Source organism: Tenrec ecaudatus, chromosome 14 (genome assembly GCF_050624435.1).
Source record: "Tenrec ecaudatus isolate mTenEca1 chromosome 14, mTenEca1.hap1, whole genome shotgun sequence".
Lineage (NCBI taxonomy): Eukaryota > Metazoa > Chordata > Mammalia > Afrosoricida > Tenrecidae > Tenrec > Tenrec ecaudatus.
The window spans coordinates 23,172,851-23,187,762 of record NC_134543.1 but is presented as its reverse complement, the minus strand read 5'-3'; the positions used below and the strand labels follow the sequence as shown (position 1 = coordinate 23,187,762).

General features: G+C 40.4%; 1 protein-coding gene across 1 annotated transcript in view; it reads left to right on the top strand.

Moving 5' to 3' along the window:
- The window catches only part of TSHR (thyroid stimulating hormone receptor), a 150,717-nt gene that overhangs the window by 69,748 nt on the left and 66,057 nt on the right, over positions 1-14,912 (top strand). Inside the window, exon 2 of the mRNA XM_075531653.1 lies at positions 14,404-14,475. Within this exon, the coding sequence (XP_075387768.1) occupies positions 14,404-14,475 (72 nt within the window). The remainder of the gene's footprint in view (positions 1-14,403; positions 14,476-14,912) is intronic.

Here is a 14,912-nt window from a genome sequence, read left to right as displayed (position 1 = left end):
CTCTCTGTGGTCTTTTAGACTAGCTAAGGTGGGTGGGGGAAGGGGTTAGAAATCCGTCTACTCTGTATAGGCTTCAGAGAGCAGGCAATTGAGTTTCTTGTAAGCGTGCTTTGTTCTTTTTTAAAGGGCTCTTGAAGGTTCACATTGGAATGCCATGACCTATTGCTTGGGTTGGTCTGAGCCGCCCTCCACTGTCCTCTCTGTTGCAATCAACATGCTTCAGTAATTGTAGGTACTAAGCTTCTAAGACCAGTGAGCATCATTTCTTAAACATTCAGAGACTGCTCTTCCTGACAACTGAGGCATATGGAGGCTGCTTGCTAAATCAGCATAGCCAGCACACTCACCCTGTACTATAGTCGAAAGTACAGGGTTAAGTATTTGTACACCGTAAAATTATTTGTAGGCAATTCTAGCAAGTTATTTTTATGGAATAAAGGCTTGGATATTTCAATGTTGGGTAGTCTAAACAAAGAAAGTAACAGACAACTAGCAGGAACGATGGGTCCCTGAGGGAAGATATATGCTCATTTATCTCCCAAGATATTGGTACTATTTTGTCCTCTTTAGAAAAATGTCAAATCTTTGGATCACCATGTAGCTCAACTTAGAACAGTTTGCCAGATGGGCCACACTCATATCCACCAATTGGTTCAGATAATTTTTTAATTTACAGAAAATATATATAAAAGGACCTAGGTTAGTGTGCGTTTCTTCTCCATCGATTTATTTTAAATTTCTAAGTTAAGTTACATATAATTTCACTGATTATCATAATCATAGTTAACAAAACAACAACAAAATACCACTGCCATTGAATTGATTGTAACTCCTGGCAAGCCTATGTATTAGGCATTCCTCACCCTATTAGGCCGGGTTGACTAGAGAAACAAATCCAGTGACTCTCATATATGACTAAGAAAGAGCTTTGTATCAAGGAGTAATTGAGAACACATCCCAGCCCAGTTCAACTCAAGTTGATAAGTCCAAGACCAGTCCGTAAGCCCCTCTTCAGTCTCAAGCAGTCACGTGCAGTGATGCAGAATGCAGGAAGATAACCCAGGCTAACACATCTTTATCATGATTCATAATGTACCCTTCACATGTTTAAAGGTGTGCGAAGGGTTTTCGAAAAGTTGCCAGAAAAGTAGCAAAAGGAATTAATTGATCCAAAATGCTTCCAGGTTACAACTGTCTTCCCCCAATAGCAGAGCTGTTGATGCAATTCATCAATGCTTATTGAGTCCAAGGTAGAATTGATACCTCGATTATTCGACAAGTCAGTCACCAGACTTACACTCATTGCCATCAAGTAGATGCCAACTCATAGCGACACGATTACAGGATAGAGTAAGCACTGTCCCTGTGGGTTTCTAAGACCTTAACTCCTTACAGAAGCAGAAAGACCCATCTTTCTCTTGAGGCTGGCTGGTGTTTTCAAACTGCCAGACTTGCAGGCCGCAGTGCATAACCACTCTCCCACCAGAGCTCCTGCAACCTTTAGTCCATCATAATTTCCTAGAGGCAGGGGAATATGGTTAATTTCACTTTCCTCTCCGCCCCTCCCTCCCCAATCCTCACATTTCCTTTTTACTGCTTCTATACCTTTGCTCCCTTGCCCTACTACAAGCCATAGGCTTGAAAACACACAAAATCTTTTCTCTCTTAGCCACCAAAAAAAACAAACCCATCGCCAACAAGTTGATTCTGGCTCATGGACTCTGTAAAAGGACAAAGAAGACTTGCCCCTAGGATTCTCTGAGATTGCAAACCTCCATCTCCTGCAGAGCGGCTAGTGTTTTCCATCTCTGACTTTGTGATTAACAGCACAAAGCACAGCGCACTCTGCCACCAGGGCTCTGGTGAGGAAGATCATTAGGTAAAATACCTAACCTGTTCAATAATGCGAGATCCTGAGGGGTGCAAATGATGGACATGCATGATACTACAAAGCACCAACCTCATTTTCCCCTCCCTCCCCACCTTCTCTCCCTCCCTCGAGAGCCCTTGATAATTTATAGATTATTCTAATTTTCTTAAGTCTTACACTGACCAAAGTGTCCCTCCACCCATTTTTCTGTTGTCTGTCTCCCAGGGAGGGGGTGGGTTTATGTTTTTATTAAAGCATATGAAAAAATCTATAAGAAAGAAGATATTTTTGGTCTGTTTTATTTTCTTTCCTAATATCTACTCTGATAAAAGGAAGGACTATAATTATTTTCTCTCAGAAGCTGAAAGAGCATTTCAAAAGTACTCAAACTTTAGACATCTTCATCACTTCTCTGATACATCTCTGTGTATCCTTTATGCAGGCTCAGTAGAACACTCTAAAGTACCTATGTAAACCAAAAGACTATTATTTTGTTGGCTGAAATTTGCAAACAAATCCCCTACTCCTTGGATTTCCTGTAAAATCATTTCCTGCTCTTTCACTCCAAACCCGAACAAAACAAATCTAAAGTACAGGCTCATTACTCATAGCAAAAGAATATGGATAAGTGACAAAGAATTGGCTAAAAACATCCATTAGATGTAATATTATTCTGCTACTAAAACTTATGCTGAAGAGCCATGGAAAAATAATATAATACAATACAGTATAGTGTAATGTAATATAATCTAATACAAGGTAAAAAGAGTCTATTTTTTCTTGTCTTTAGAATTTTAATTTCTTTTTTTCTGAGTTGTTGCACCTCTTTTTTAAAAAATCACTTTATTGGGGCTCATACAACTATTATCACAATCCATACATACATCAATTAAGTAAAGCAGCCTTATATATCCATTGCCCTCATCATTCTCAAAATTTGCCTTCCACTTGGGTTCCCAGAATCAGCTCATTTTCATTTTTTCCCTCCCCCTCCCTCTGCTCCACCCTCCCTCATGAACCCTTAATAATTTATAAATTATTATTTTATCTTATCTTACACTGCCCGGCATCTCCCTTCACCCACTTTCCTGTTGCACATGCCCCAGAGAGGAGGTTATATGTAGATCCCCAAGGTCGGTTCCCCCTTTCTACCCCCTCTTCCATCCCGGTATGGCCAGTCTCACTGCTGGTCCTGAGGGGGGTTCATCTGTCCTAGATTCCCTGTGTTTCTTGATCCCAACTGTAGCGCTGTGCATCCTCTGGTCTAAATACAGACATGTACATATGTAAATATATTTATTATTATGAGGGAAATAGATCTATGTGCATAGATGTATAGGTTTAGTAGTAGGGTAGCAGGTGGACACTGGGCCTCCTCGTGCACACTACCTCAATACAATAGCACCTTGCTTAGCTAAACGGTAATTCCATGATACCCACCTTCCTGACATGATCACTGAAGACAGACATGTGCATAAGCAAACATGGTGAAGAAAGCTGATGGTGCCCGGCTATCAAAAAGATACAGCATCTGGGGTCTTAAAGGCTTGAAGGCAAACAAGCAACCATCTAGCTCAGAAGCAACAAAGTCCACAGAGAAGAAGCACACAAGCCTAAGTGGACACGAGGTGTTGAAGGGATCAGGTAGCAGACGCCAAAGAATAAAAACCATCATTGTGTGATCACCTTCCCCACATAAACACTGAAGACGAATGTGTGCATAAGTAAGTGTGGTGAAGAAGGCTGATGGTGCCCAGTCATTGAGAGCTGTAGCGTCTGGGGACTTAAAGGCTTGAAAGTAAACAAGCGGCCATCTAGCCCAGAAGCAACAAAGCCCACATGGAAGCAGCACACCAACATGTGTGATCATGAAGGGCTGAGGAGACCAGGTTTCAAAACACAAAGGCAGGGTGGTGGGGATCATATCATCGTGAATGAGGGGAGTGCATGATGGGGACCCAATGCCCATCTGTAGACAACTGGACATCCCTTGCAGAGGGGTAGTGGGGAGGAGATGAGTCACTCAGGGTTCAGTGTAGCAATAATGAAACTCACAGCCTTCCTCTAGTTCTTAAATGCATCCTCCCCCCCAACTATCATGATCCCAATTCTGCCTTGCAAAAAGAGTCTATTAAAAAGAGTACAGTTGACTTAAATATGGGAGAGTTGTATAAGAACACTTATAAATAGGTGAACTATGAAATATTAGAAGTTCTCAGAAGAGACCAGTCTCTAGAAATGGACATCTTGCTTGATGAAGTTGAGGATCAGGGAAAAAGCAGAAAAGATGGATTGGTACAATAACTATACAATGAGCTTCAGCAAAGCAATTGTGAGAAAGGTACAGACCAGGCAGTTTTGGAACCAAGTCTATGGCATCTAACAACCACATTTACTTTTGGTACAACTGTGTCCATGAACGTAGTTAAGCATCCAGGGCACAAGTTATGAAAGCATCGTAGACATAACCAAACTCCTGTAGGGAGTGAGCTGCTGGGCCTATGGGGCCTTAGTCTCAGTGGACGGACAGCAAGGTTAATTGTCAGAACCTCCTACTTTAATGAGTAACAACTGAAGACTTAAAAGCTAGTTGGCCAACACACACTCCTCTAGGTCTTCAATGCTTCCTCCCTCCCACTATCATGACCCCAATTCTACCTTACAAATCCGGCTACACCAGAGCATTTACACGGGTACAGATAAGAGCTCACAACACAGGGAATCCAGGACAGATAAACCCCTCAGGACCAATAATAAGAGTAGTGACACCAGGAGGGGAAGGGGAAGGTGAGGGAGGGGGAGCAAGGGAGAACTGATCACAATGCTCAGGAGACATGAAAAAAATAGTAACTTATAAATTATTAAGGGTTCATGAGGGATGGAGGATAGGGGAGGGGGGATATGAGCTGATACCAAGGGCTCAAAAAAAGTTTTAAAAATTATGATAGCAACATATGTAAAAATGTGCTTGACATAATGGATGGATGTATGGATTGTGATAGGAATTATAAGAGCCCTTAAAAAAACTAGTTGGCCATCTAAGGTACAATTATTCATCTCTCCCTGTCAAAAGCCAATTGAATATGCAATTAGTCCAATGGACTAATGAACCAACCACATGAACATCAGTCTACACCGGACAATTTCCAAATTTGTCAAACTTTTTCTTGGATTTTTAAGACTCAAGTCACACAGAAGAACTAAAGCCCAAACTCAAATGCCATGTGTCCCCAAATGATAATTCACGGGGCATTTGGCCTTTGGGTGGTATGTAATTATATCTCAGCGATAATTTGATATCTTTCACTATTGATATCTCACAGTACTTTTTGAAATAATTCCACAGAAATAGTATTTAAAATTCCAAGCTCTTTTCTAACTCAACCAGTCAAAATTAAACAAAACAACATTATACAGTTCTTAATATTGTTTTCATGTCCCATTAAATATATGTCCAATTGCTGTTTAGATGCTGAAAATCCCAGGTGCTTGATAGAATGATGCCTGGAGGTCTCCATCCCCGATTTTAAGCCCCGTGGTGTCTGTGCACTCCCCTGGTTTAGCTAACATTCACAGGTAGTACACAAAGAGGGAGTTTGTACAAATTATGCATAATTTACATATTGTGAAGTTGTAGGTTAGAAAATAAGTAATAAGTATAACTAGAATCTGACATATTAACTATTTGCCTATTTGACTATTTTTACTTTAGTGTGAAGAAATCCGACTCTTTAATTTTGTTAGGTTTTCCAATGCTCTACAACTCAATGTAAAAAAGAAAAAAAATCCTCACAACTAGATCCAAAGACAACATCATAATAAATGGAGAAAAGAGCAAAGTTATCAAGGATTTCATGTTACTTGGATCCACAATCAGTGTTCATAGAAGCAGCAGTCATGACATCAAATGACATGTTACATTGGGCCAATCTGCTTCGCAAGACCTCTTCAATGTATTACGGAGCAAAGCTGTTATTTGGAGGACTACTGTGCACTTGACTTGAGCCACAGTATTTTTAGTACCCCCCTGTGTCTGTGAGAGCAGCATGCTAAACACAGAAGACCAGAGAATGAATGTCTCTGAATTATGATGTTGGCAAAAATATTGAATATAGCATCAACTGCTGGAAAAACCAACAAATCTGCCTTGAAAGAAGTACAGTCAGAATGTTTCATAGAAGGAGGATAGCAAGACTTTGCCCTATTTCTCTGGGCCTTCAGTGAGATGGATTGACATAGTGGTGGCAACAATGGGCTCAAATATTACAATCGGAAGAATGGTTCAGGACTGGGCAGTGTTGTGTCCTGTCATACACAGAGGGTCAATATGAGCCAGAACCAACTCAATAACACAAAAATATACTACAGGTACTGAGGTAGTTTGTTTACTGTGTCAACCTAGCCAATAAACACATGTAGTGTTAATTGAAGGGCAGAAGGATAAATGGCTCTATGAGCCTCGCCTTTCGAGTTCTACGGTCTCTTGCTTTGCGATGGTCGGACCAGGGTGCAGCTGCCTTAACCAGTTCCTACTTCAGCTGGCAAGGCTCACTTCCTGCAAGAAATCCCTGAGGGGAAGCCACATGGACCTACCCCGATGCAGCCCTGGTGCTGGAGCTGCTGAGTGGATACTCCTGCCAGCGCTGAGATGATGACACTTTCACTGATTTGGCTTTCCTCCTGCAGTAGGCATCATTGTGTCTATTTTTTGAGATGGAGGAGGATTTTGTGGAGTGGTGTTGGACATATGGGCTAATGGGTTAATGTTGGGCTTGTGGTTTTGGGCAGCACTAGGTTGGGATGTTTTCTTGATGTGCACTTACCCTTTATGTAAAACTCTCTCTTATACATGAGTTTCTGTGGATTTGTTTCTCTAAAGTACCCAGACTAACACAGGTACTTTCTGACTTCATGGTGATTAATCCTGTTTCAATCACTGGCACATCCTAATAAAATACCAATTGATTCATTGGATCAGGTATCAAATACAAACGAGGCCCTTCAAAATGCAGATAGCACCAACATGAAACAAACAAACTTGAAGCAGAATCACAAATGATTCCTCAGCCTGATTGCCAGGATAACAACCCACACCTGGGAAGTTTGGTATTTCTGGACCACAAGCTTAGCTGTGGTAAACCAGATGAGCCAAGCTTCTCAGCTGAGGACAGTCATACAGGCTCATCAGTAACAACTGCTTATCAAATAGAAGTGGTTGTGGGAACATGCAACCTTGAGCATTTAAAACCTACCCACACTGCCCACTTGAGAGGTGGGCAAAGGACTTGAACAGAAGTTTCACAGGGGCAGAAATCCCAATGGCCAACAAACATATGAGAAAATGTTCTCAATCTTTAGCCATAAGAGAAATGCAAATTAAAACAGCAATGAGGTACCACCTAACACCCTCAAAGGTAGCCCAATTCAAAAAATCAGAAAGCAACAAATGTTGGAGGGGCTATGGGGACACAGGAACACTCATCCACTGCTGATGGACTTGTATGTACAGCCACTATGGAAATCGATCTGGCGATATCTAAAACAGATGGAAATCGAGTTACTATAAGACCCAGCAATCCCCCTACTGTGCATATACGAAGAAGAGGCAAGAAACAAACCAAGGCCAGACATCTGTGCTCCAATGTTCACTGCGGCACAGTTCACAATTGCAAGGAGTTGGAAGCAACCCAAGTTTCCATCAACTGACGAGTGGATTAAAAAGCTGTGGTATATACATACAATGGAGTACTGTGCGTCGCTAAAAAGCAGTGATGAGCGTATGAAGCACATCGCTGTATGGGAAGAATTGGAGGAAATCATGCTAAGCGAAGTAAGTCAAGCACAAAAGGACAAGTAAGCTTTTAAAAAAATGCAAAAGGGGCATATGGAAAAAGCTACTGTATACAAACATTCCTGGGGTGAGGACCAGGTAATATGGTAGGGACCAGACCAAATACAGGGATCCACATGGTAGACAACTAAAAAGGAGGTGAGGAAAGGAAAAAAAAAATAATAAAAAAGAAATGGGTAACAGGGGCACAGGGCACTAACCCACCCAAGGGGAGGGTATTGTATATATCTCCCCAGGGAAAGAGGGACCAGACTTCAACTCAGTGCTCCAAGATGTAAATGCAACATTCTGGCGTGGAGTAGGGAACCAGTGGAGAGGTCTGGGGGGCTGGCCCCCAATCCCAACTACTAAGTGACACCTGCCACTTCCCACAGAAGAATTTATTTCAAAGGACGCCATTGAATCTGCAGCTCTGGGAGGGGCACATATCTGATCAGAGCACATGGGAGTAGATGAAGGGGGAGGAGGAGAGAGTGGAGCACACCCTAGCCCACCAGGCCATAAGGACGATGCTCCCAATTAGAGCAGCCAGTCCACAGAGAGGACCACATGGCCGGCCCCACTAGGAGACATGACACGCCTCACTGACTCATAACCCTACAAGGGACAACACTGGAGACACAATGTGGGAATTGCACCCGATGTGATCCCGCCACACCGAGGCAAAAGACTAAGGGGGAGCAACGGAAAAACAAGGGAATGGAGCGGCGACGTCCCCAGGGTATGCTGAAGGTGGACTTTGGGGCCAGGGCGTGGTATCCCAACAGACTGGACTGGAAAACACTCCTAAAGGCCAACAAACTATCCTTGAACTAAACTACAAGCGTTCTTTTCTTGTTGTGGTTTTTTTTTTTTTTTTGCCATGGGTATGTTATTGTTGTTTTGTTGTATATTGTTGCTTGGTTTTGCTCTGTCTTGTTTTTGTGCATGTTATTATCTCTGCAGGTCTGTCTAAATAAGATAGGCTGGATGAACAATCTGGAGGAGAAAACAATGGGACCAACAGTTCCTGGGGGACATGGGAGAGGGGGAAGTGGGGGGAAAGGTAGTGGTGCTAACAAACCCAGGGGCAAGGGAACAACAAATGACCCAAATTGGTGGTGAGGAAGGTGTGAGAGGCCTGTTAGGGCATGATCAAGAGCAATGTAACCAAGAGGAATTGCTGAAACCCTGGTGGGGACTGAGCATGATAGTAGGATGGAAGGAAAGTCAAGAGAAATAGAGGAAAGAGCTGGGAGGAAAAGGGCATTTATAGAGGTCTAGATAAAGACATGTACATATGCAAATATATTTATATATGAGGATGGAGAAATAGATTTATGTGCATATATTTACAGGTGTAGTATTAAGGTAACAGAAGGACATTGGACTGCCACTGAAGTACTCCCTCAATGCAAGAATACTTTCTTCTATTAAATTGCATTCTGTGATGCTCACCTTCCCGACACAACCGCTGAAAACAAAACGGGTGAATAAGCAAATGTGGTGGAGAAAGCTGATGGTGCCCGGCTATCAAAATATATAGCATCTGGCATCTTAAAGGCTTGGAGGTAAACAAGTGCCCATCTAGCTTAGAAGCAACAAAGCCCACATGGAAGAAGCACACCAGCTAGCCCATGTGATCACGAGGTGTCGAAGGGATCAGTTATAAGGCATCATCAGAACCAAAAAATCTTACCATAGTGAATGAGGGGGGGGAGTGCTGAGTGGAGACCCAAAGCCCATTTGTAGGCCACTGGACATCCCCTTATAGAAGGGTCTCTGAGAGGAGTCAAGCCAGTCAGGTTGCAATGTAGCAATGATGATATATACAACTTTCCTCTAGTTCCTAAATGCTTTCTCCCCGCCCACTATCATGATCCGAATTCTACCTTGCAAGTCTGGCTAGACCACAGGATGTACACTGGTACATATAGGAACTAGAAACACGGGAAATACAGGGCAGATGATACCTTCAGGACCAGTGGCATGAATGGCGATACTGGAAGGGTAGAGGGAGGACGGGTTGGAAAGGGGAAACTGATCACAAGGATCTACATGTGACCTCCTCCCTGGGGGACGGACAACAGAAAAGTGGGTGAAGGGAGACGTCAGACTGGGCAAGATATGACAAAATAATAATTTATAAATTATCAAGGGTTCATGAGGGAGGAGGGAGCAGGGAGAGAGGGGAAAGAAATGAGGACCTGATGCCAGGGGCTTAAGTGGAGAGCAAATGTTTTGAGCCTAATGAGGGCAATGAATGTACAAATGTGCTTTACATAATTGATGTATGTATGGATTGTGATAAGAGTTGTATGAACCCCTAGTAAAATGATTTAAAATGAGAAAGAAAGAAAAGAAAAAAAAACAATGAGTACAAGAAGAAAATGTTTGAAATTGTGATGACTTCACAATTCTTCTTAATATGATTGAATCATTAAATTGTATTATATGTGGTTTATGTGCCAATAAAATTATTTTTAAAATTAAAAATAAAATAAAAATTAAAACCTACCCATACATGGCCATACACATTTGCAAGCTATATGTCTATAACTTTCAAAACCTTGTTAAACATATTGTTGAGTGAAAACCAGAAATACATGATAAAATTGCACTGCAATCAGCCAATGATCGTGGAATATGAGTGTGAAAATTAAGTTGCTCTGACTGTTACTTTTTGAAAATAAGAAAATTATTTACTCTCTTTACTGGCATCCACGAGATCATCCTCTCCTATTGTTACTGCAAGACCAAAAAAGAAGGTACTTCACATCGAATCGTTTTTTTTCATTTGCAATATCCATGAGTCAATCAGTGACGTTTTATATGCAACTATGCCATTTCTACTTTATATCTTCCAAATGGAGACATCTGTAAAACATAAATCTCAGTGAGGTTAAAAAAATTATATGAAGTCAAATCTTCATTGATCATTCTTGCTTCAAGTAGATCATGGTAAAAAAAATAACCTTTTTACCACAAGTTAAATAGCCTCATGTAACTTCCACACCATACTTTCCTGTTAGAACTTCAAGTTAACTATTAAAATCCAGCTTTCCCCTAGATCCTGGATGCTTCCTCCCCCCAACTACCATGATCCGAATTCTACCTTGCAGGACTGGATAGGGCAAAGGTTGTACACTGGTGCATATGGGAGCTGGAAGCACAGGGAATCCAGGGTGGAGGATAACTTCAGGACCAGTGGGGTGAGGGGCGATGCTGGGAGAGTGGAGGGTGAGTGGGTTGGAAAGGGGGAACTGATTACAAGAATCCACATGTGACCTACCCCCTGGGAGATGGACGGCAGAGAAGGGGGGGAAGGTAGACTCCGGATAGGGCAAGATATGACAAAATAACAATCTATAAATTATCAAGGGCTCATGAGGGAGGAGGGAAAGGGGAGGGAGGGAGGAAAAAAGAGGACCTGATGCAAAGGGCTTAAGTGGAGAGCAAATGCTTTGAAAATGATTAGGGCAGAGAATGTATGGATGTGCTTTATACAGTTGATGTATGTATATGTGTAGATTGTGATAAGAGTTGTATGAGCCCCTAATAAAATGTAAAAAAATCTAGAAAATGAATAAGGAAAGCCAAAATAAAATAAATAAATAAATAAATAAATGTGTTCTCCACCTCTGATAGGAAGCTATATAACTGTGCACATTGTTCCTGATGGATTTTATGGTGTCTTACTCACTAATAATAAATACTTGTACTATTTGTGTAAGGCATATTTTGTGTGTTTTTATTATATTTTAGAGAGAATAATCATTACTTTCTTATTCTGAGCCACAAAACACAGCCTCTTCAGTTCCTAGTGTATTTCTACATAAAGCAAATACTATTTCGATGCTAATTTAGGCTAGTAGTATAACACCGTGAAGCCTTTCGTATATTTTTGGCAGAAGAGTTTATGCTAAGGTGTGTACATTTCCTTTTCCACGACTCCTCAAAAGTAGGGAAGGAGCTACCTGGAAAAAGAAGGTATGGATGGGAACTCTTGAAGGAATGTAATCAGTGTCTCCGATTTGTGTATATATAGAAATGGGTGAACTGACCTATGTTTTCCTGTGTCTATGAACCACAGCATCTTTTTAAGTATTCTGAAACAGAAATAAGACATTGGGGTATATAATCTCATTCCCTTGCTTTCCTTATGGCCCCTGCTTTTAAAGCAGTAATTACAATGTCATAAGAGACTTTTTATTAAACCACAAATTCCTTTCACTGTAAAGAATGCAAGTAAACTCTTGAAAATGTGGAAAACAGAAGGAACACCCAGCTGTTTCCCACTAGATGGGAGGAAGAGAAAGCAAATCAGGTGGATCACAAACACTCTGAACCTCAACATTGTTGCAAAACAACCAACCAGAAAATCTCCAATAAGCATTATTGCTTAAGCAGCTATTGACTCCAAGGGCCAGCTCATGTCAGCAAGAAATCACATAATATGATATTCATCCTAGAGTGCTGTGGAAACTAGGGGGGGAATTGAGCAAAGACTCTGCCAATAAGTATGGCATTTTCCATATTTAATTAGCAAGGCCCCATATCCTAGCTGATTAGTTTTGTTTTCATTTAAAGAGCAATAGATGTCTTAGAATGAAAATTTTTCTAAATGTTTTCATAATGCTGATTATTAATGTTATAATAAGGTCTATGACATTTTGAAAGACAGGAAAGAGTAAAGACTAAGCTATCTTGGGGATGTTAGAGAGACAGTCAAGGTAAGTTATACCAAATGTAATCATGACATTTAGAATAATAATAAATTCAACAATAAGTTTAATTTTTTCCTAGATTATGCTTGCATTACTATTAGATATATCCAGGACTAAATAGATGAGCCGCTATATTAGGATTAAAGTTGGTTGATTTATATGAAAGCTTGACATTCCGTTAGCTCATAGCTCATTCATTTAGAATTACTTAAAGTTGTCTTCTGTCCCAAATTGTATTATAATTACTATGATCCTAACTCATTTCACTCAGCAAACAGATCATTCATTTTAATTTCAGGCTAGAACTTCTGGCAATTTAGGCTGCCTCCTTCCTTTTTTTGCTTAGTTTATCATGCATATCATATTGTTAGTACTACCAGGCAGCTGCTCTGAGAGACGTAATCCTTATTGGCCTGTGTGCACCGGTGAGGTTTCTTTGGTGAGACTCTGGCAGCATCGACTATCTTGTTTGTGGATAATACCCAACAGGTGTTTATCTTACCCTTTGTTTTCCTTTGGCGTGACCCAATTTTACAGGGATGTTAGTACACCTTACTCTCTTCACATCTTTTAAACTTCACAATCCTGGATCTGGACAGACAGGACTTTTAATCAACCCAACCAAGGAAATATACATGGAAAGGAGAACAGGAACAATTTATGGAAACTAAATTTCTGTTATCATATTGAGGCAACGTTGGATTTCATAGCAAAACACCAGGGCTTGCCAAGAATTGGCAAGCTACCCTTTGTCGTTCACTTGTCTTCCTCACTGCTCGAAGTTACCAGATCCTTTCATAAACTAAGATGCCCCACTGAGGCATTAATTAGACGAGCTACAGACTCATTTCCATCTCTATAACAATGAGTAACCCAAGGTAGCACCAGTAGTTGCTGTTAGGGACTGCCTGGTCAATTTCAAGTCGCAGCAGCTGCCTATGACAAAGTACAAGGGGGTTTCAAAAAGTTCATGGAAAATGGAACAAAAAGATAGTTGCACTTCACACAGTGTTTGAAGTCCCCTTATATAAGGGTCACAGAGGGTTTTCTTGGCTGGAATGAGTAAGAAAGAATCTAACTCAAGAAAAATAGGTGGTTGAAAACTAACCCTGTAGACAAGAAGAGACTCTCAATTTTACTCTAATATCTGTAAATAAGATTTTAAATGGAAGATAGGTGACTATAGGTATTTAAATGGTAAAAACAGATTCCTGGGGAAGATGGTAGCATGGTGGGACATCACTCTATTGGCAAAGTGAGTTAGGACAGGTGCAGACCTTTTATCTTCTAGAATTCTATCCAATAGTGAATAGGGAAGGGGTACCACACAGTCAATATCTGAGATAGAAAGAATGCATCAAGTTGGCTCTTGGGTTATGAGGAAAAGAATCTCAGCTTTTCTGAATTATATCAGAAACAAAATACAACCAACAGACTGAAAGAGAGACCGCAAACTTGATGCCTCATCTCTGTCCATGATGTGAGAACCTGCGAATGTTCCTCGTTGGTTAGCCATGAACAAGTGGATACGGAGAGCAAAGTGATGACTGAAGAGATCTTTGTTTGGGCAAAAGGATTGTAGTTCTTTCCTCTCCATTGTGCTTAACATCCATTTTGTTGAGATTCTAAGACACGTTCATTGGCAAGTGTATGATAAAAATCCTGCAGTCATGCTGTCCTGTGGGAATAAAGTGTGCTACTCTTCAGTTAACAAATGGAATGGATATTAGAAAGACTAGGTAAGGTATGCTGTTTACTAACTTAAAGAGCAGATTGGAAGGTTTACTTTTGGGATTGAATATTTGTCTTCTTGAGGAAAATAATGTGTGTTTTCATAGACTATTATGTCGACTGATTGTGTATGATGAAATCTATGTTTCAAGGACTGTTGAGTTTTGTACTCTGTTCTTTGTAATTAAGGTGAGTTTTTCTGACTAAAACTCTAGTTGTGTAACTCTTTCTGTTTTTCTCAATAGAAAACTTACAGAGACCCATTTGAAGACCATTCCCAGTCATGCATTTTCAAATCTGCCCAATATTTCCAGGATGTAAGTAATTCTTTTGAAGATAATTTGCAATTATAACATGTGATTTTATAATTGAGGCATGTGCTGTATAATAAAATGTTTTATTTTATGTTGTTTGTACTCACTATAAGTCAATGGCATGTAACCTTAGTGTATATGAAATATAAAAATATATTTACTTGATTCTGCTACATTTCCACTCTATAAGTCCTAAATTATTTTTTAAACATAAAGAAAATTTGAATTCATTTAGTCTGGAGAATTTTATGATTCTTGCTGTATTTTAATGTTTCTTAGGATGTAAACCTTAGCTGGGAATTTCTTCTCGAGACAGATTTATATACTTATCTCCAACGTATCTATTCTAATGCAGGCAACCTTTAGTATAGCTTTCACTACTAATACAAACATTTAAATGTGTCACAGAAGTGGTCAATGATTTCCAACCTTGCTCATAA